The sequence below is a fragment of the Ostrinia furnacalis genome, unplaced genomic scaffold (assembly GCF_004193835.3).
Source record: "Ostrinia furnacalis isolate ACB-3 unplaced genomic scaffold, ASM419383v2 OfSCF1345, whole genome shotgun sequence".
Taxonomy (NCBI): domain Eukaryota; kingdom Metazoa; phylum Arthropoda; class Insecta; order Lepidoptera; family Crambidae; genus Ostrinia; species Ostrinia furnacalis.
Genome location: NW_021131584.1, coordinates 545,584 through 567,863, shown reverse-complemented (window position 1 = coordinate 567,863; position 22,280 = coordinate 545,584). Strand labels below are relative to the sequence as shown.

Below are 22,280 nucleotides of genomic sequence, written 5' to 3'. Positions count from 1 at the left end.
GCTACAAAATTTTATTAAATAGTTAAATTGTTTCTACATGCTTGTATTACTCTTCATTCTTACCAAACATCCCGTATGTTATTTTTATACTGTCATGTTACAATAGTATGTCTTCTTTAGTTTATGACTTAGCGAATACATTCAAATTTCATAAATTCCCTCGGGTGGGCGAGAACGTCTCAACAATCACTCAGTCCGCAGTCCCGACTGCACACACTTCACGCTACTCCTGGCAAACACTTGAGGTACACTGAAACTTGATTACCATCTAGATTTACTTTGATACGATATTCCAGCCCTTGGTGTTCGAAAACATTGAGCAATTTATTTAGTTAAAATTACGGAACACAAATGCATGCCGATACACGTCTCAATGTTTAATTTGGGATGTCACTAACTACACACAATAAAATATGTAATATGCAAATCATGGTTTACTAAAATTTATTTAATTTAAAATTAAATGCAAGTCGGAATAAAAAGGTGTGTAATCAAATTGCACTTAAGTTAGATATTACAAAGTGTACCGCGGCTACACTAGCGGGTCTAGCGACGCGCGGCCCCCTCGACAATAAGGCCATTGCATGTCCCCTCCTGACTATGGAACAAACCATTGAGAAATACTATACACTTTCACTTACACATTATTATAATTGAATCGGACCTACCTAAAACTGAAAATTAATTTTATTAAAATTATTGTTCGTATATTGCATATCATAACATTATGAAACTAAACGGAGGAGCGGTGTTTAATATTAGTCATCGATAATTCGTACAAGTTTGTGCATCATACCTGTCTTGATAATCCCGAGATATACATTTTTACAACTTCGTAAACCAAAACAATAAGTATAGGCTATATTTTATAATACATTTACCCTACATGAGGATCGGTAATCGCGTAACTTACACAACAAAATTACGTAAGCTAAAGGAAAGTTCGGTCTCGATGGACTCCGGCCCGGCGGCCGCCGACACGGGAACCGGTCGCGAGCTACAAATAGAACTCTCATCGTGATAAAGCATGATCTCGTCATCAACAAGTACTACGGCAACATTATTTATCGACTTTACGCTACGCTCAAGAGTTGACAATAAATATTTATACTAGGATGCGCACGAGTCGCCCGCGGGCGGCGGGACGATAAGTACTTTGTGACCGAGCGAGGGCAGCGGCGCGTGGCGGCGCCGACGAGACCACAGCTCGCGCCGGCCCTACGTCCCGCCGGCTCGCAACACTCAATCTCGCCTGACAAACGTTCTCCCCCTGGAAATAAACAAAATTCCTGTTAGTAAACCAAGCCTCTGTAACTATCAGCCGCTGAAAGTTATTCTGGAGCACAGACGTCTGTGATCCTCGCCACAAAATATGAAAGAAGGCCATAAATAAAAGATCGTGGCATTGGTCACCAACTTCAATGGACTTACAAAATAAGCAAAAGACGAAGATGATCGACCCAACTACCCTATCGATAGATGGCGTGGTATCTAGTTTAGTCCAATCGGGGAGGTTACTCTGTGGACTCCTAAATCTGACCATAAACAAAAGAAGCAGACTGGTAGTGTCAACTAATTTATCGATACGTAGCCACGATAGAGTAGTATGTTGTTTAGTGCATTTGAGTAAGTCACTCTGTGGACCGTTATCCTAAATCTGACCATAAACAACATTTCAAAAGACTAGTGGTGGCAACTACTGTATCGACAAGTGTACTCACGGTCTACTGAATAGCTATCGATATTATGTTGTAGCACAGAATAATAATAAGTACTACGTACAGAAGTTTTACTTCGCGAAGGTATTTAAAAAAATGTATGCTCAATGTCATTAACAATATGGTGTAATTTAGCTTGTCTCAAGAGTCAAGCAAGTTTGTCAGAAGTTTTGTTGACAAACGTCAGTGATCGGTACTGCGCCGAAGCTATAGGGCTGACTTCGGTAAAATGATGTGACGTGATGTGCCAATCTGCAGAAAATGGCGGAGGAAATACATGATTTAGCATGAATTATCATGAATAATATTAACTACTTATTTACCTCTCAGTGTCTTGAGGCAACTTAAAAAAGTACATTCTGTTTTTATTATTATTTAGGCAGTTAAATACTGCACAGTATTTAGTACACCATTTTCTTTATTTTTTTCCATCATACACAAGAATACGCGTGCGTGAGTCAATGTTCGCTCGTATGTGACGCCTTGTCGAATAGTACTCTTGTAGGGGGCAATCGTGCGTGTTTTGTTTTCGATGTAAACTCGCGGAGATGAACAGGCCTGGTTGTAGTGTCTAGTTTAGTCCAATCGGGGAGGTTACTCTGTGGACTCCTAAATCTGACCATAAACAAATGAAGAACACTAGTGGTGCCAACTACTGTATCGATATCGATATACTCACGTGATGGTCTTGCGCTCGGCAGGGCGGGCGGGCTGCGGTCGCGCGCGGTTGAGCACCTTGAGCAGGTCGCCGGCCTTGGCGCGCATGCGGGAGTGCACGTACACCTTGGAGCACTTGATGTGGTAGTGCAGGTAGTCGCGGAACATGTGCAGCAGGTCGATGGTGTTCGCGCGCGCCGAAGCGCACGTGTGTCGCGGGAATAGTACTGCAAGAACAACGTGGTTAGATCCACAGATCACAGAAACTAAAGGGAGATGTGACAAGGGGGCGGGGCTGGTGTCGCAGCGATATGCCCAAAACAGAACATATTTCTCGTGAAAGCAATGATGACAGCAGCGACGTCATAATGTAAAGCGTTTACATTGCTTGCGTAGTGCTAAAAACTATTCAAACGTTGAGTACTGATACCGTAGGGTATAATGATATTTTGATTACTTTATGTGTGTGAATTTCTAATGCGACACTAGAGTTTCGAACTGAGCGCATTAGTTGGCATCTCTATATATTTCTATGGTCAGAACAAACGATACAATGACACTGCTGAATGCCCGATACACTCAAATGGTTCAGCCCTTCTAGATGAAGTAAAAATCGTTCAATCGCTAGCAGAGCGAAGTAACTCAGACAAAAAAACGCGGGAGTGAAAAGATTTCACATTATTTTGTTTGGAGGCGGAACAAGCGAAAGGGGCTTATACTCAACTATAGACACGCAAGATAAATAACTACAAAAAACTCCAACTCGACATTATCCTGCCTCTAAATGTACCGCTCTAGCGTAAAAAGCTCGACCTTTCCCGCCAATGAGGGTTTTCGCGATTTAAAAATCCGCCAGATGGCAATACGCGACGTCCAAAAGCTGCATGATTGGTTATTTGTGACATGACATTGACAGATATGTCAAAATCCACCAATCATGCAGCATTTGGACCTCTCGTCTATGTATTGCCATCTGGCGGATTTTTCAATCGCAAAAACCCTCATTCCGGTCAACGCAACGCAAAGTTGCGTTTTTTTTAATGGTGGCACTAGCGCAACACATTTCGCAACTTCAAAAATATAAGCGATTTTATGGCGAATACCTGCCACAACTTTTTTGACGATATTTCCCATAATAGAATTTAAGCTATTTCACCCTTATGAATTCACATTATGAGCTGTAAATAGTATTACGCATTGCGTCCAAGCCGGTTTCGAAATTCTAAAAATGTTCACTAAATTACTTTGCTAATTAAAAAAAAATCTTCTTATTTTTAATCATGAATTAACTTCCAAGAAAAATAAATGAATTATTATTAGAGCAATAATAACTTCCAATGGGACAAATATTGATTAACCATAACCTTTTACAATAGAAATCGTCAATAAACAAAATAAGAGGAAACATGCTTATAATATTATTGTAATCCAACAGGTAAACAACAAGCATTACTAACTGTATATCAAGGATATCATGCATTACTATAGATAGAATATGAAGTACCCCACAAGGCAGTGTTTCATGGCTACAACTATTTCTGGTCCATCACCCACGAAATAGAGAAAATTTAACTTACCAAAAGTAACGTAACTGATATTTTCTCCTACTTTAGCATCCGTGTCCATGAGTTCTAATGGCGGTTCTTTGTGTGAAAACAGAACCTGGAAAATACATGATTTGTAAATTAATAATTTTATACATTTTAGCCACATCTAAGAAAGTTCTCTGTAGGCTTCCGCAGCTTGTTTAAAAAGGTTTATAGCTGGATAACTTAAGTGTAGTTAGTATCAGTGTTGTACAGCTTCTCACTGACACTGATAAATGTACTTTATTATACCTGAGGAGCTGTGTGGGATGCTCTTCTGCCTTCTTTCAGCTCTTGCATGAAAACTTTTCCAATGACCATATCATCTTCGTGTCTGAAGACCGTTGAGAACACCACTGTTACACGGTCTTCTTGTGCTTCGACATATCTAGAACGGAAACCATTACAATATTATTTAAACATATTCGTTCTTAATGCAAAGTATTTATTGAAGATGCCTGTGCGTGAATAAAGTATGTGAAAATGCAAATAAAGTGGACTTTACTGTTATCTTCCGATTATGGGGTTTGCAAGACGCAAACCATGAGGATAGATAACATAAATCCAACGCATTTTATAAGACCTTGAACTGTCGAGCATGGCTGCTATCTATTTGTTTGGTATAACCATAGCCTAGTGCTAAAATTCTCAAACGGCGGTAATAAGCGCCATCGGTTATACATCATATCGTACGACGCGTCTCTTATTTACGCTTACTATAGAAATGTAACTGTGGTCTCATTCACACGATGACGTCGACGTTGAAGTCAGACTTATTGGAAAACCATAGCCAACGTTTCAATTTTAGATTTTACGTGGTCCACATACCATTCGTCCAAAATGTGGATCTAGAAAATAGCTTGACCCAACTTTGGTGCCAATAAGTACTACTTTCTTAGCTGAGTGGCGTTGGGATCAACTTTGAGGCCATTTGGAGCCGCCCTAGACCGTAATCGAGTTCTTTTTTAAACACATTTTACATTTTACAACAGATAACATAACTACTCACAGAGTCTCGTCCTGTCTGTAGTTGATGACGGCGCGCTTGTGGCCGACGTCGCCGTCCTCCTGCAGGCGGAAGTAGCGCTCGAACACGGACGCGAAGCAGTTCCTCTTGAGCAGGCCCGCCTTCTTCACCACCTCCTCCCAGTCCTCCGGGATGCTCTCCAGGTCGAGCAGCAGGGAGACATTGTAACCTGACCACGTCAATGAACGCTCAGGCAATGGTAATGACATTGATGAAACAAACGCTGGCCATAACAGTAAAAAATTAAAAAATTCATAAAATTCATTTATTTTTGCAAATAGGCTTTAAAAAAGCGCTTTTACACGTCCCAATATTAACCCTACCACTGCTTCGGGACAACAAATGGGCCAGTGCTGAGAAGAATAGTGTATTACACTTGAAAATTTCGACGGGTTCATTCAGTGTCTAATGCCCGTTTTCACCATGAATCCCTTGTTTTTGAGTGACCCCTATGGTAACACATAACAGGAATTTTGTTTACATAGGGGTCACTTAAAAATTAGGGATTCATGGTGTAAATGGGCCCGGCAAGCGGAAGGTCGTGGGTTCAATTCCCGCCTTAGGCAGATCGATTTTTTCAAGTTATTTATAATTTTCAAATTAGTTTGAGATGCAACTCTTAATGCTAAAAATTAAATAAGTAATGGTAATAGTAACGATAATATTTTGAACTTTATTGCTTTGTGTTAAGGTCCAAATAATAAGGAAAATGTTAAGCTTGCTTATCCGTTTCAGTCTGTGGCCACGAAACTGGCGACGGCCGAGCGACGGGCGATGCGACGCGACGTGGAGCGGCGGCGATAAGGAATAGTATTATTGCGATCACCCCGTTCCGCCGCCGCCCGTTTTGTGTGTGTCACCATATCCTGTCATGTTGTTGTATGCACCGCCCCGCTGTCGCAATCGCTCGGCCCGTCGCCAGTTTCGTGCCCGCAGACTAAGGCTGTGGTTTCCTATAAGCGTCGTAGGCCGCGTCACAATGCTAACTATAGAAATGTATTGTTGTGGTCTCTTTCAGATTGACGTCGGCGTATGGACGTTGATAGGAACGTTTGACGCTGACGTCGGACGCCGCGTATAGCGTATAATAGGAGACCGTAGCCTAAATGATTGTTTATAGATGTATATTTTTAACTCTTCTATCCCTATAAATAGGATTGGTTGGTCAAACGGTTAATTACCTCTTAAGGACATAATTTACCTTATTAATTACTTTTTATCACGATTTTTTCGGTAAATTCAATGTCTTAAATAATAAGAATTATGATTATTATTGTTGGTCTAATTAGAAACATGTTACTACTAGTCATATTTAGTAGCCAATTAAAGTTCATTTCCCTGTATGATATGATACAATAACCATTCAACACATTTGTGTACTCAAACTTGTGTGGAGTTTGTTGACATGACCTTGATGTTCTTAAATGAATATTGGATACATGTGGAAGCCAAATGGCTGAATATCTAACATAAACAAGTTGTCCACTTGGTTGAAATAGAAAAGACATGTACAAGTGACAGCACGTCAAGCTAAGCACGGTGGCCTCTTACGTATTAATTAATAAAGGCTATTTTGCAACAAAATTTATAGTTTGATGTGCTATCATCTGCTGTACAATAAACTCCTAAAAATGTAAGCTACAAATAAGTACTACACAAATCATGAGGGCCAGCAATCTTATCATTAACTCGAATGGAAAGCAACAACATTAGTATTTATAATCTTATCAAATGTTTGTTTCTGATAAAAATGTGTCATATCCACAAATTTTTCATAATTTTGTTTTATCAAAATATGAGAGAAATATTTTGTAATAACATTGATTAAATACTAGACATAAAGCACTTTTTCATGTTTTATAACATGTAATTAATTAATAATGCAATTATTTGTAGAAGCTTAGTTCATAGTTCGGAAATTCGACCTTATATCTTCGATATAAAGGTCAAAATGTAAATTTCATTTTAAGCTCATTAATATTCTAGCATTTCACAATCAATTTGTACACAAGCACAGACAGATATTATTATAATAAAAAAGTGACATTATGTAGCTCAGTAAGCAGTTGTGTTGATAATGTCTTTGTTTCCAACTGGAATTGTTTATAAATAAACATTGTAAACTTTATCTCATTTTGCCACACACACCAAAGTAAACAATACTAATATTTTCTATGACATCATAGTCACATAAGAACAAATGAGTCATAGATATTAACAGCTATTAAGTAAATTCACTATACTAGTTATAAAGATCTATTATGGTGTTCATTCATGTCATGGTCAGGCAACCTAAATAAGGCCAACAATTTATGCACTAGAAAATCCTCAAGAGTTGGAGCTTACTGAGAAAATTCCTATCAAACTACTAAGCGAAAATGTTAATGTGCTCAAGCATTGAATCTAGACTTTCCGCTCTATAAAACATATATTTTATTGTTCAATTAATTTTTCTCATTATAAATGCAAGAGGAAAATCAATGAGGGAAAGCAGAATGCAGTTTCTAGTTGAATGCATTATCACATAATGCTTAAAAAACAAAAGTAGTTCACATAGCTCTGCCTTATGCAATTGAGTGGTGAAACAGTATGAGTTGTGCTGTACGACCTGTATTTACACAAGAAACATGATTGATGTGTAAAAATGCATTGTTTACATTTTTTCTTCTTTAACAAGGTCATAAAAAACAATATAAATAAAACATACTCTATCTAGTAAAAGGTAATGCTTTCACCTTCATCGTTAAAAGTTTTAACAACTTATTTAATCATACTTCTGTTCCCTTTCCACAGGTTTTTGACTGCATTGTAAGACTAATTGTAATATGTACATTTTATAATTTAGGATATTACAAGATGAATATAGTAAAAAATATCCATATATTACCAGACTCTGTTTCAGTGAGGAGTTCTCCATATACCCTCTTAAGGAGCTCATCTGCTCCATGCTCTTCTAATTGCTTGTAGAACTTCAGTGATATACTAACCTGGAAATATAGGGATATGAAAATATGTGTAGTAAATATTGACAATAGTGACAGTAAAATTAGGCTTTTAAGAAGCGCTATTACAATATAGTTTATTTACAGTACAGTATTTATGAGACCAATGAACGTTATTTTTCACAACTGATTAAAGTTATGTAAGGTCTATCTAGGTATATCAAAGAGATGTTTCAAATGTGTACTAAGTTGATACTTACTCTAACTTTGGTTTTATCTCCATTGACATTTGATATATGAAAGAGAACTCCATCAAAGTCTGCAACCGTAACATCAATGGACTCAGGCTTTAAACTGAAAAGAATTAAAAGTTCATAAGTATGTGATGATAGTCATCATACTGTTGATTGTATACTGTGGTAAACAACTCCTTCCCTAACAGAATTGCCAGAGTACTAGCACAATTCAGAGGCAGTTTGGAGCTTGTTTACTGCCAATGGAATCCGAAAACATTTTATAGGACGTTTCCGCACCCACCAGCCGCTAATAAACAACCGATATGAGTCATCCGTGCTGAGATAGGCACTACCGCCGCCGCGTCACCCTCCAACTAAACCTAACAGGAATCAGTTTTCCTGCTTGTAAATATAGTTTTCGAGCTGTGGGAGCGATAATAAGTGTAATGCGGCGGTCAACGTGGGCCCACCCAAGAATTTGACACTTGTCAAGTTACTCCCAAAAGGGGGTTATAGCCGAGACATCCCTCACTTGAAATGCAATTTTTCATACAATTTTCGCATGTAGTACATTTAAACACTCCGTACACATTAACAACACATCACGAACTATAAAAAACAGTACACTTTCTAAGCGTAACGTACTCACCGCGCCAGTGCATTTTTATATTTCACAGTTAGCGTTTCTTCTATAATTCTATTATTGATCTCGAGTAAGATCATTATTTATAATTTTATAACCTACGGCTTTTTCATAAAATCAACGTCTATAGCACCTTCATTTAATAATTTATACGGAAATCTTCAACGATGACCGCCCGTGTATATCCATAAACGACAGAAAGAAAAGGAAGCTCGGAATGAATGAAATATCGGCCATGTAACCATAGACAAACTACTAAAAGTCAAATCGAACAGATTTTTTGAAAATCATCATCATCACTATCATCATCAAATGAATTTTCTGTCACTTCACTTCACTGAAACTTGTGATCATCATTTTGCAATTGGTTCTTATTTGGACTAAAAGATTTTCAAATGATATGTACCGGTTGTGATATAATTTAGTCGATTATACCGATAAGTACAGCACTACTTGACAATTATTCTTCAAAAAAAAAAATTAGAAAATAGTTTATGGTTAGCATGCGGATGGCTGAGCTTTGTTTATTTATTTTTATGAAAATAATTATGATAAAACGCAGTTGTTAACGTGTAATAGTTTACCAACTTCTTACACAATAATGTGATCGTAAAAGTATAACCGTGTGTGACAAATAAAACATTGCAAAAATGTCGAACCAAGTTGTCCAGTTTGTAGCTGGACTGAAGTCCAGAAATGTTGATATACAGATAAAGACTGCCCGTGAACTTTATCATTTTGCTAAGACAGAGTTACGGGAAGTTCCACAAGAAGAACTAACACAGTTCCTAGATGAGTTCAATCACCAAATCTTCGAGATGGTATCCAGCAACGATGTTCACGAAAAAAAAGGCGGTGTTTTGGCTATTGGTACGTAGTCTCACAAATTCGCATATTTACGCTTTGAAACCGATATTATGTAAATCTAGTTTACTCAGAACCATCTCCTATCTCAGGTCTTACTTTAGTTATATCTACCTACATACCAAAAAAGATTTATGTATTAATATTAACTATCGTCATTGTTACAGTTTGTCTCATTGGAGGTGACTGTGATACGACAAAAACACGAATCACCAGATTTGCTAACTACTTGAGAAACCTACTGCCTTCCTCTGATGTGGGGGTTATGGAACTTGCAGCCAAGACTGTTGGTCGGCTAGCAACAGTGTCTGGTGTAAAACGTGCAGAGTATGTGGAGTTTGAGGTAAAAAGAGCCTTTGAGTGGCTCTCGGAAGAGAGAAATGAGGGCAGACGACACTCTGCTGTCCTTCTGTTGAAAGAACTTGCCATAGCTATGCCTACTTATTTTTATCAACAAGTATCAGGATTCTTTGACCATATACTGACTGCTTTAAAGGACCCAAAGCTACAGATCAGGGAAGCTGCTGCTAAAGCTTTAAGGGCAGGCTTAGTGGTCACTGCTCAAAGAGAAACAGCCAAACAGTCGACTTCACGACCTCAGTGGTATATGCAGTGCTATGAGGAAGCTATGATGTGTTTTGAAGATATAACTCTTAAAGAAAAAGGTATCACCAAAGAAGAAAGAGTCCATGGTGGACTTTTGATACTCAATGAACTGTTAAGATGTGCAAATGCATCTTGGGAGAAAAAGTACACTTACCTCATGAGTAGCCTGGACACACAGAAGGATATCACAGTGTCAGATGATATCATTTTCATTAGCACCAAACTCCACAGTTTATCTGTGAAAAGAGGATATTTATGTGATGGTTTAAAGACTGAAAATGTTCAGTATCCAGTTCCTATTTACGAATCTGAGGTTTGCCGGAAGCTGCTTTCTGAGAAATTTGAAAGAATTTGTCAAGGTAAGCTAGTAGAATGATTATTATTAATTAACAAGTAATAATAATGTAGGTATCCTAATTTAAAAATATTCCATGGTATTTTCAGATGTAATGGCACAGCGTCAGTTGAAGACTCAAGGAGTACCACAGGTTCTACTTATCATAATTCCAAGACTGGCAGCTTTCTCCAAAGAATTCTTCTGCAAGAAATACTTGAGCTCTACCATGCATTATTTACTTGCATCTTTACGAGGGAGAGAGAAAGATAAAAATATGGCCTTCACAACTCTAGGCCTTTTGGCAGCAGCACTTGAAAATGATATTCATATCTATATTCCTAGAATAATGGATGTCATTAAACAAGCTTTGCCTGTTAGAGATACCCAAAGCAAAAGAAGAATGTTTATTGATCCATCAATTTTTGCTTGCATCACTTTATTAGGAAGTGCAGTTAAAGATCTAGTGATGACTGACATAAAGGAGCTCTTAGAAGCCATGTTTACCACTGGCCTAAGTCCTTCATTGACAATATGTTTGAAAGAACTCAGTCAAAATCTACCATCCCTTAGGGAAGAAATTTCAGAGGGCTTGCTGAATATGCTTTCTTTGGTTTTGAGGAATAAACCATTTTTGCATCCAGGAGTACCTAGAAGTGTAGAGCAACAGAGCAATATGAGCCTGGTTATAGAACCTCAGGATACAGCCTGCATAGTATTGGCCTTGAGAACCCTTGGTAGCTTTCAGTTTGAAGGTCAGCACAGCCTCCTGACGTTTGTTAGAAGGTGTGCTGATCATTTCTTACAAAGTGACCAACAGGAAATAAGACTAGAAGCTGTCAAAACATCTGCCAAGCTGCTGGCTGATGCCACAGAAAGGACTATGAAAACTCCATCTAAAACTCTAACCACGCTCACTGCAGAGGTCATTAGCAAGTTGCTAGTTGTATCAGTGACAGATCCAGATTATGAAGTGCGTTACTGGGTTTTGGAATCACTCCATGATATTTTTGACACACATCTAGCTCAAATTGAAAATCTGAGTTTCCTGTTTATAGCTATGAATGATGAACATTTAGAAATCCGAGAATTAGCTATTTGCACTATTGGAAGATTGAGTACAGTGAATCCAGCGTACGTCATGCCTGGCCTCAGAAAGACATTAATACAGTTTTTGACTGAACTGGAACATTCTGGAATGAGCAGAAACAAGGAACAGGCGGCAAGAATGCTGGATAACCTCATTTTGCATGCACCAAAACTGGTAAAACCCTACATGGAAACTATTTTGAATGTGTTGGTTCCCAAACTAAAGGAGTCTGATTTGAATCCAGGGGTAGTGATCAGTGTGCTAAAAGCAGTGGGAGACCTTGCTGATGTGCATGGTGATAACAGTGGCCTGAAGAAGTGCCTGCCTGAACTGCTCACTATACTGCTAGAGCTGTTGACTGATGCCAGTGCCACAGAAAAGAGAAGTGTAGCACTCTGGACTTTTGGCCAGCTGATCAGTGCCACTGGGCATGTTGTCACTCCTTACACTGAGTTTCCTAGCCTAATGGATGTCTTGCTGAACTTCCTAAAAACAGAACAACAACCTAAAGATAGAAGAGAGACGATACGCGTTCTAGGCCTATTGGGTGCCCTCGATCCTTATAAACAGAAGATGACGCGAGGCTTGATTGACGGCCAGCCAGATTCCAGTTTAGTGCCTGTCGCCGATAGCAAGGCAGAGGAAAACAATTTTGATATGACTACAAGTGAAATGTTGGTGAACATGCCTTCACCCGTTCTCGATGAGTACTATCCGGCGATAGTTATATCGACGCTGATGAGAATATTGCGCGACCCGACCCTACAGCAGCACCATACGAGCGTGGTTCAGGCTGTTACATTTATATTCCAGTCTCTGGGCATCAAATGCGTGCCCTATATTTCACGAGTCACTCCCAGTCTACTGTATGTAGCCAGAGCCACTGAAAACAACAATTTCCGTGAATTTCTCTTCACTCAACTGGCTAAGTTGATCGCTATTGTAAAACAGCACATTCGAAATTATTTGGACAAGATATTTGATCTCATAAAAGAATTCTGGACACCTAACAGTCCTCTGCAGTCCACATTGATCCTGCTGGTGGAGCATATCGCTATAGCTCTAGGCTCAGAGTTCAAAGTGTATTTGCCCCAGCTGATGCCGCAGATTCTTCGTGTCCTCGCTCACGACACGAGCAAGGAAAGGTTTGTGACGGAAAAGCTGTTGTACGCTCTTCAAAAGTTCGAAGACAACTTGGATGACTACATGCATCTGATCATTCCATCTATCGTGAAGTTATTTGATGCAACAGACTGTCCTATAAATGTCGCCAAAGTGGCCATGGAGACTATAGACTATCTGACGGATTCCCTGAACTACAATGAGCTAGTTTCGAGGATAATTCACCCTCTGGTGCGAAGTTTGGACACCTGTCCCGCGCTCCGGCCGACCGCTATGGACACGCTCTGCGCGTTGATCGTCCAGCTCGGTCGCAAGTTCAACGACTTCATACCGCTCGTACAGAAAGTGGTTCAGAAGCACCGGATTCAGCATCAGAATTATGAGTTACTGATGTCGAAAATGCAGTCCAGTCAGACATTTTCGATGGACGAGTTTCTGCAAAGCACGAGACGAAAGCCAAGAAACAACAATCAGGAGGTAAATATATTTACATTTCTAGCGTTTTTTAAACACTTGCTGCTGGCTGTATGTAATGAAGTATGAATAGACGATTTGACACCATTCGATCCACCATCACCATCACCATCTTGGTCTTAAGAACTTAATTTTAAATTACCTGTAAATTATGATGTTTTGTTGGTTGTATTGTAATGAGGGTTTTCGCGTATGAAAGATCCGCTGGATGGCGGGACGTGGTTGTGGGGTCTGACTGCTGCGGTGGATTTTGACATATCTGTCAATGTCATGTCAAAAATAACCAATCATGCAGCATTTGGACCTTGCGTCTACGTATTGCCATCTGGCGGATTTTTCATACGCGAAAACCCTCATTGGAAAAAGGAGTTTGAGTTGACAAAATAGTGACATCACTTACTTGTATTGCCATACAAAATCTATGGGAGTCTCGTTTTGTCAGTTTTACATACGTCAATTGATTGGTGGTGTCAACACGTCTATAGATGACCCACGCTGAACTGTCCCACCAAACTCAATGCCCCTGTCATTGCGCTACCATCGTTCAACTATATGGTTTCCAACATGACAAAAATCGGAACCAGCGATCCGGTATTGACGGTGGCGCCACGCTGTCAATGTCATGGATAGGACAGTTCAGTATTTTGGAACTATACAGGGTGGAAACGTTATCGATTATTTCTAAACTATACAAGATATCAAAAAACTAGTTACTGATTCTAAAAGTGATTCACAAACTCTATCCAATGGTATCAATAATAGGTTACAGAATAAACTGGATCTAACCAAAAATTCAATGTTTCCTTCTTCCATACATTTAGTACTACCACAGTCATGACACTCGTCTCTTGACAATACTATGGCAAGTAAGGTCTAAAACCAATGTTTTCCATGAATAATTTTAAATAAGTTACGAGTTTATTTTAAGAGTTTATTATTAAATAAAAATAATTACACTTCTAATATTGTGTGACTGGCATACATTTAGTATGGAAGCTGGAAACACTGAATTTTCATATAGATCCAGTTTATTCTGTAACCTATTGTTAGTACCGTTTGAAAGAACTCATGAAGCCAGTGGCGGATTTACAAATTTGCCGCTAGTAGGCCATTCAATTTTTGCCGCCCCTACCTACTGACTTATGAAATTCAATACGTTAGTTTAATCCCGTTATTAGTATGATTGTGAACTTAATGATATTTCTGTCAGTTACTAGATTATTATTGCAACCCGCTATGTAATCAAGAGTTTAATGTTGACCTAAAAATAGCAGTATGTACTAATCCTAAGGTGGGCAAAGGCATGACTTAAAAATACCTACACTATATGAACACAGACAAAATAATGTGTGGTCAGTAAACATTGTTTTTGGTTTTCAATAGCCTGACCAGGAACATAAAAAAAAACCCTCGCCATGTTGCGGAAAATTAATGGTACTAATTTCGTTTAATGGCAACAGTAACTGAAAACTTCATTGACATGTCACCTTGCATGTCAGTCTATTGCTGTCAAAGTGTAAACAAACTTTATTTTAAATGTGCGCAATTGATTTTGTGAATTAAATTGCTAAAATCTTTTTATAGTCGTGAAAGAAAAGTGGTTCACAATGTGTTAAAGTATTTGTCGAAGAGAAATACTAAGGGTTCGGACAATATTTTCATTCAATAATGTTTCCGACAAAGGTTGTCAAATTGACTGACATGTTTATCGTATAGTACAGTCCACTATGAAAATTAGCTGTGGTTTGTTTCAACTACCTATTTTAAAGTTTTTTGTCACTTTGTAAGTATTGAATTTTATGGAATTGGGAAAGAAGTACCGAGTTTGAAGCGTTCATGAGCAGACATTGTAGTTGAATATTCAAGTTCAGAATTTGATTATTGATGAATAATAATAAAATCCTACTTGCTCGATTGATGGTTTCATTTAATTTATTTAAACCAGTTTACCTATATCCAGTGGCGGATTTACAAATTTGCCGCTAGTAGGCCATTCAATTTTTGCCGCCCCTACCTACTGACTTATGAAATTCAATACGTTAGTTTAATCCCGTTATTAGTATGATTGTGAACTTAATGATATTTCTGTCAGTTACTAGATTATTATTGCAACCCGCTATGTAATCAAGAGTTTAATGTTGACCTAAAAATAGCAGTATGTACTAATCCTAAGGTGGGCAAAGGCATGACTTAAAAATACCTACACTATATGAACACAGACAAAATAATGTGTGGTCAGTAAACATTGTTTTTGGTTTTCAATAGCCTGACCAGGAACATAAAAAAAAACCCTCGCCATGTTGCGGAAAATTAATGGTACTAATTTCGTTTAATGGCAACAGTAACTGAAAACTTCATTGACATGTCACCTTGCATGTCAGTCTATTGCTGTCAAAGTGTAAACAAACTTTATTTTAAATGTGCGCAATTGATTTTGTGAATTAAATTGCTAAAATCTTTTTATAGTCGTGAAAGAAAAGTGGTTCACAATGTGTTAAAGTATTTGTCGAAGAGAAATACTAAGGGTTCGGACAATATTTTCATTCAATAATGTTTCCGACAAAGGTTGTCAAATTGACTGACATGTTTATCGTATAGTACAGTCAACTATGAAAATTAGCTGTGGTTTGTTTCAACTACCTATTTTAAAGTTTTTTGTCACTTTGTAAGTATTGAATTTTATGGAATTGGGAAAGAAGTACCGAGTTTGAAGCGTTCATGAGCAGACATTGTAGTTGAATATTCAAGTTCAGAATTTTATTATTGATGAATAATAATAAAATCCTACTTGCTCGATTGATGGTTTCATTTAATTTATTTAAACCAGTTTACCTATAATATAATATTTTTTTGTTAATTTATGAAAATATTAATTAGCCTATAATCCTGAATCCTGATACATAAAGTTAGCCTATTAATTTAATACAGGTACGACTGTACTCAGTGTTGCACTATCAAATGCAATTGAAGCGCCTCTATGCCAGGGTTTTTATGTTCCTGGTCAGGCTATAAATATTTTTTAGTGGACTTTTTTTTTTTTTTCTCTTTATTTAAGGAGCTTTGTCAAGATGACAATGTCGCTCCATTAGATACAAACTTTAGGTACAATATATCTAGGTAATAATTTTAGGTACAATGTATTTGTGTCTTATAGTCTAAAATTGGGAGACTAAAAAGCTAGAAAAACACAGTATAAGGCTCTTGCCTTCTCCGACATAGGAGAAGCCAGGATGCTGTTGCATCTGCCGACCGAACACCCGTCAGGTTGGAACAGCTGAGACCTGGCTTGCCCGTTCCGGACACATTCCACCAAGACATGAACGACGTCTTCAATGACTCCACAGTCTTCACACAGGGGAGATGGTTCTAAGCCCATTAAATATTTGAACTTTCTAGTTGGAATGTGGCCGGATCGAAGTCTTAAAGCCAGAACAATATTTCGTCTACTCAACTCACAGTTGTCAAACCAAGGTATAATAAGAGGTTCAGGTTGTATCGTTTTATACCAGATGCCCTTTTCTTTGGACCTTATATCAAAATACTCCTTCCAAGCCTTATAACAAACGTCTTTAACCAGATATAGTCGGTCAGAATAGAAAGGTTGAACATCTAGTGTCTCTCCATTGCAGTAGGCTTGTTTGGCCAGTGCATCGACTTTTTCATTACCCGAAATCCCTACGTGAGAGGGGATCCATTGAAGTGTAATAGTTTTATAATTTTGTTTGGATTCCAAAAGTTGTTTGATGATCAAATATGCTATCGGTGTTCCTCGAATAGTCGAGGTACATCGAGCAATGTGTTGGAGAGCGCTTTTGGAATCTGTCAAAATAACAATTTTATCGTGGTTGAGAGAATTTGCATAAGATATAGCTTCGTTTATTGCCAAAAGTTCTATGTACATAATTGAGATATTAGCGTCAATTTTGAAACACATGTGTGAATTCTGTTGGGGGTCAAAAAATGCTGCACCAGCCTCATTACCCTCCTTGGATCCATCTGTGAATATCGGGTAGTATTCTGGGTATTCACAATTTAAATATTCTATACAGAGTTTGTTTAAAGATAGAGGGTTATATGTTCTTTTTGATAATTTAACATTTTTAATGTCGTGTCTTAAGTTATTTCCTAGATCAATAGAAGTTATCCAAAAATCAAAACTGAACATTTCTAGGTTATTGCTTACATGTATTTGTGTTGATTTAAAAAGGTCGTGAGTTAGTATTATAATTGGTTTGTTTTTTCTGTTCCATTTATTAATGTGAGAAGAGAGTTCGTCGATTAACGTGAATGTTTTGTTGTTGTATCGTAAAGATTTACATTTTAAATAATATTTTCCCGCCAGATAGAGTCTACGTGCATGTAAAGGTTGTAAGCCCAGTTCGCTTCCCATAACGTGAATAGGAGTTGTTTTAATAAAACTGCCAATAATTCGCATAGCCTGATTTTGGATCTTATCCAGCTTATTCAAATTAGTTTGACAGCTGTCACCAAAAAGAAACCCGGCATTATCCATCCGACTTCTGAGGAGAGATATGTACAACCGTCTTAAATATCGAGGATGAACACCCCAGTTGGCTCCTGCTCCCGCGCCGCACGCGAAATTATGCTTTGTTGGCGCGGTGGCGGCGCGGAGGCGGTTTTACTCGGTGCGTATGAACAGTGTAGCGGCGCGGCGACGGCGCGGCGGCGGCGCGGTGGCAGCGTCGTGTGCAGGAGCCCTTAGAGTTACCCCAAAAATTTTCTTTAAATTGCAATAGTTAAAGTTCTATAAAAATGTAGGTACAGTTTTCAAAGTCAATTTTCTTCTGGGCCACCCTGTATTACCAAGCCTTGGACTTTCTGTTTACCTTTAAGTAGTTCTTAGCTAATTATACTGGATATAGCACTTCGCATGGCTCTGTGCACATTCAGGTGAGAAGCTTTTCTTGCTTAAAACGGGTTAAAAACTATCTACGATCTACTTTAAGTCAAGAAAAGCTTATAGGTCAGTAGAATTAAACACAAAAATGAATTAAATCGGAAATAATTCCTACTAAAGATTTAAGTGCTTTAATGGCTTCATTAGTTGCCCATAAAGACTCTCCTAGGTTTTCGACTTCGACAGAGTTGTGCTTAAGTAGTAGGGGCCCCCGAAAGGGGCGCTTTTTCGGTTTTCCGGTTATACCGCGTAAAGGACTTACCCTATCGAAAAGTGGTCTTCCTGACGGTTGAAGGGCATTTAATCCTGCATTAAATAAGACCAAATTCATATGTTTTGAACAAACCGCTCTCGTGCAAATGTTCGGCGGCGGCGCCGGCTGCGCGGCAGCGGTGTTCACGCGGCGCGTATAAACAGTGCAAAGGCGCGGCGTATAAAGATAGTAAATTTTAAAATAAATTGCACTAAATTTCCTTTAAATTGCAATAGCGTTCTACAAAAATGTACAGTTTTCGTTTCCTTGAATTTTCAAAAGTGAATTTTCTTCTGGGCTACCCTGTAAAACAATATACACGAAGTTGTGGAGAGATGGTGCTCGTGCTAGGCTCCGAAGATCCTATGTTACTTAAGAGTTTTTTATTTTATTTTTATTGAAACGCTATTGGAATATTTTAAAATTCATGATCACATAAGTATATATTACAGTGCGTTTATTAGTCGTTTATTTATATATGGATTGTGTAGGTATACGTATAATTATTTATTTTTTTTTCTGTAAAAAAATTTGCTAAATTTGCCGCCCCTCTAAATCTGCCGCCCTAGGCACTGGCCTACTTGGCCTATTGGTAAATCCGCCACTGCATGAAGCACTTTCAGGATCAGTAACCAGTTTTTCAATATCTTGTATAGTTTAGAAATAATCGAGTGAGATCACTTAACGTTTCCACCCTGTATTTTGATGAATAATTGTGAGTATTTGTCACTGTGCAGGCGCGCATAGTGGTGAGCGACGCGTCACAGTCGATCCGCAAGCTGTGCGTGAACGCGCACAGCCTGAAGCTGGCGTGGACGGTCAGCAGCCGCGTGTCCAAGGACGACTGGCTCGAGTGGCTGCGCCGCTTCAGCATCGGCCTGCTCACCGAGTCGCACAGCCCTGCCCTCCGGTAACATTACTAACCTAAGATAAAACTAAAAATTGTATTGCTGTTGGTTTTCTTAATAAAAATAAAAAAAAACAAGAAATTCTTGCACCAAAACAACATTTTCTGCAGCGTAGAAAGCCAAAAGAGCCTCCGCTAAAATTTTAGCGGGTGCACGTTGCCTACTGCGGGCGCATGCCGCGGTTGTGCATTTCCATACGTTAACTACTTGCGAGTTTTGGTGGAGCCTTAAAAAGTCAAAAGTGACGTCATAACCTGTCTTTCCAGTGGGCTGAGTGTGAATTTACATCTAACGCGCTCACAAAATGTATGAAAATTTTAGTTTCTGAACGTTTCCCGCTAGGGGCGCTATACAATCCGTCATACGTTTAATGTCATTTTTTGACGCGTTCACCCACCAGTGAGCGCGTTTGATGTAAACTCGCACTAGGCCTCGACTCTGTTCCTATATTCCTAGTGACAGTAGCATTTTGATAGTTCTGTCCTAAAATCCATCTACCAAGGCTGCTCAACCTTTTGACGATTCGGGCCAAACGGTGGATTTAGTCGTTAACGACGGGCCACTAATATTTCTGACAGCTAACTTCAGAGAGTGGTTTGGTGCGTATTTTCAAACCATACTTGCGCGGACGGACCACTTAAAATTCTTTCGTGGGCCACAGAGTGGTCCGCAGGCCTTGGGTTGAGCAGCCTTGATCTAAACGAAGCTTATAAATTATTTTCTTCACAGTGCCTGCCTGGCTCTCGCGCACAACTACTCGCAGCTGCTGCGCGATTTATTCAACGCGGCATTCGTATCGTGCTGGACGGAGCTGGACGCGCCCGCGCGCGCCGAGCTGGCGGCCGCGCTGCAGCAAGCTCTAACTGCGCCCGACGCGCCGGAACTGGCGCACACGCTGCTCAACCTGGCCGAGTTCATGGAGCACTGCGACGCCGGCGCGCTGCCCATCGCCACGCAGCTGCTGGGCGAGCGCGCCATGCACTGCCGCGCCTACGCCAAGGCGCTGCACTACAAGGTATTCGTTTGACTGCTAGGGGCGCCAAGGCGCTGCACTACAAGGTATTCGTTTGACTGCTAGGGGCGCCAAGGCGCTGCACTACAAGGTATTCGTTTGACTGCTAGGGGCGCCAANTAACATTTTTAATGTCGTGTCTTAAGTTATTTCCTAGATCAATAGATGTTATCCAAAAATCAAAACTAAACATTTCTAGGTTATTGCTTACATGTATTTGTGTTGATTTAAAAAGGTCGTGAGTTAGTATTATAATTGGTTTGTTTTTTCTGTTCCATTTATTAATGTGAGAAGAGAGTTCGTCGATTAACGTGAATGTTTTGTTGTTGTATCGTAAAGATTTACATTTTAAATAATATTTTCCCGCCAGATAGAGTCTACGTGCATGTAAAGGTTGTAAGCCCAGTTCGCTTCCCATAACGTGAATAGGAGTTGTTTTAATAAAACTGCCAATAATTCGCATAGCCTGATTTTGGATCTTATCCAGCTTATTCAAATTAGTTTGACAGCTGTCACCAAAAAGAAACCCGGCATAATCCATCCGACTTCTGAGGAGAGATATGTACAACCGTCTTAAATATCGAGGATGAACACCCCAGTTGGCTCCTGCTACTATTTTTAAAATGTTTATCAGTTTAGTTGTTTTTTCCGCTACTTCATTAATGTGTTTTCCCCACCTAAGAGAGCAATCTAGCCATAATCCTAGATATTTAACAGAGTTCGCCAGTGGTATGTCAAAATTGTTAATTTTGAGAGAGATGTTTTCCCTATTTATACCTTTTTTAAATATACAAACTTTGCTTTTAGTTGGTGAAATTTCGAGACCTAAACTTGCTAATAGTGTGCTGATTTGGTTAAGAGAGCGTTGTAAATGTTTAACTGACTCTTGAGAACTCTTTTCAGAAGCATAGAGAACAAAGTCGTCTGCATACTGGGATATGTGTACATAGTTGTTATTAATTTTTTTACAAATGTCAATAGTAGCAACGTTAAATAATAGAGGTGATAATGGGTCGCCCTGAGCCAAACCACGTCCAGAAGTACGGGTAAAACTTGTGTTATTTACTTCAATTGTGAGACATCTGTCTCTCAAAAATTCCCATAGATACGAACATAGATTATGCCCTGTACCTAGGTCATCGAGTTTCAACAAGAGGCTAGTTGTATCAACATTGTTATAGGCATTATCGATATCGATAAAACAGCTAATTGTCTTTTGGTTTAAACAGAATCCCTTTTGGATAAAGCTCACTAGGCGACTCAGACTGTCAATACACGATCTACTCTTCCTAAAACCCACAGTGTCTTCCGAAAACATATAATTTTTTTCGAGGTACCACTCTAATCTTTTTTGTATAATCGAATGAAAAATTTTGCATAGGCATGATAATAACGATATAGGTCTTAAGGCAGAATCTGAAAATGGGTCTCTTCCTGGTTTAGGAATAGGGATGATTCTAATATTGCGCCATTGTATTGGTACAAACCCATGTAAATAGAACCTGTTATACAGCTGCACCAAAACAAGTTTGGCATTCTTTGGCAAATTTTTAATCATAGAGAACGATATATCATCAATACCCGGAGCCGAGTCCTTATTTTTAATACTTTTACTTAACTCTGTTAAAGTGATAGGCGAGTCTAAAGTTACGTTAACTGATTGAAATATTGGCTTATCCGGATTAACAGAGTCAGGGCACAGGTTATGTAACAACTGACTGGCTTTACTATCATCAACGTGTTGCCTGGGATTCCTGTGACCCTTCATCCATCGCATTTTGTTCCACAAATCAGTAGCAGATGACCTCTCATCTAGAGAGGAGCAAAATGCGTGCCATGCCTCTCTTTGAGTGTTCCTCAGTAGTTTTTGAGATTCGCTAATTTTACTTT

General features: G+C 38.9%; 2 protein-coding genes across 2 annotated transcripts; one reads left to right on the top strand and one right to left on the bottom strand.

Moving 5' to 3' along the window:
• Window positions 1–52: 52 nt before the first annotated feature.
• On the bottom strand, window positions 53–9,032 carry Arpc2 (Actin-related protein 2/3 complex, subunit 2). Its single transcript, XM_028303966.1, has 8 exons — window positions 8,816–9,032; window positions 8,191–8,284; window positions 7,876–7,975; window positions 4,971–5,157; window positions 4,214–4,349; window positions 3,953–4,037; window positions 2,398–2,602; window positions 53–1,270 (listed from the first exon to the last, which is right to left on the bottom strand). The coding sequence occupies exons 1-8, from the start codon at window positions 8,887–8,889 to the stop codon at window positions 1,243–1,245; spliced, it is 909 nt and encodes a 302-aa protein (XP_028159767.1). The 5' UTR covers window positions 8,890–9,032; the 3' UTR covers window positions 53–1,242.
• A 427-nt stretch (window positions 9,033–9,459) lies between these two features.
• LOC114352378 (serine/threonine-protein kinase Tor-like) lies at window positions 9,460–20,478 on the top strand. The gene is made up of 5 exons (XM_028303968.1): window positions 9,460–9,679; window positions 9,841–10,638; window positions 10,724–13,302; window positions 19,208–19,380; window positions 20,108–20,478. The coding sequence occupies exons 1-5, from the start codon at window positions 9,460–9,462 to the stop codon at window positions 20,403–20,405; spliced, it is 4,068 nt and encodes a 1,355-aa protein (XP_028159769.1). The 3' UTR covers window positions 20,406–20,478.
• Window positions 20,479–22,280: the final 1,802 nt, after the last annotated feature.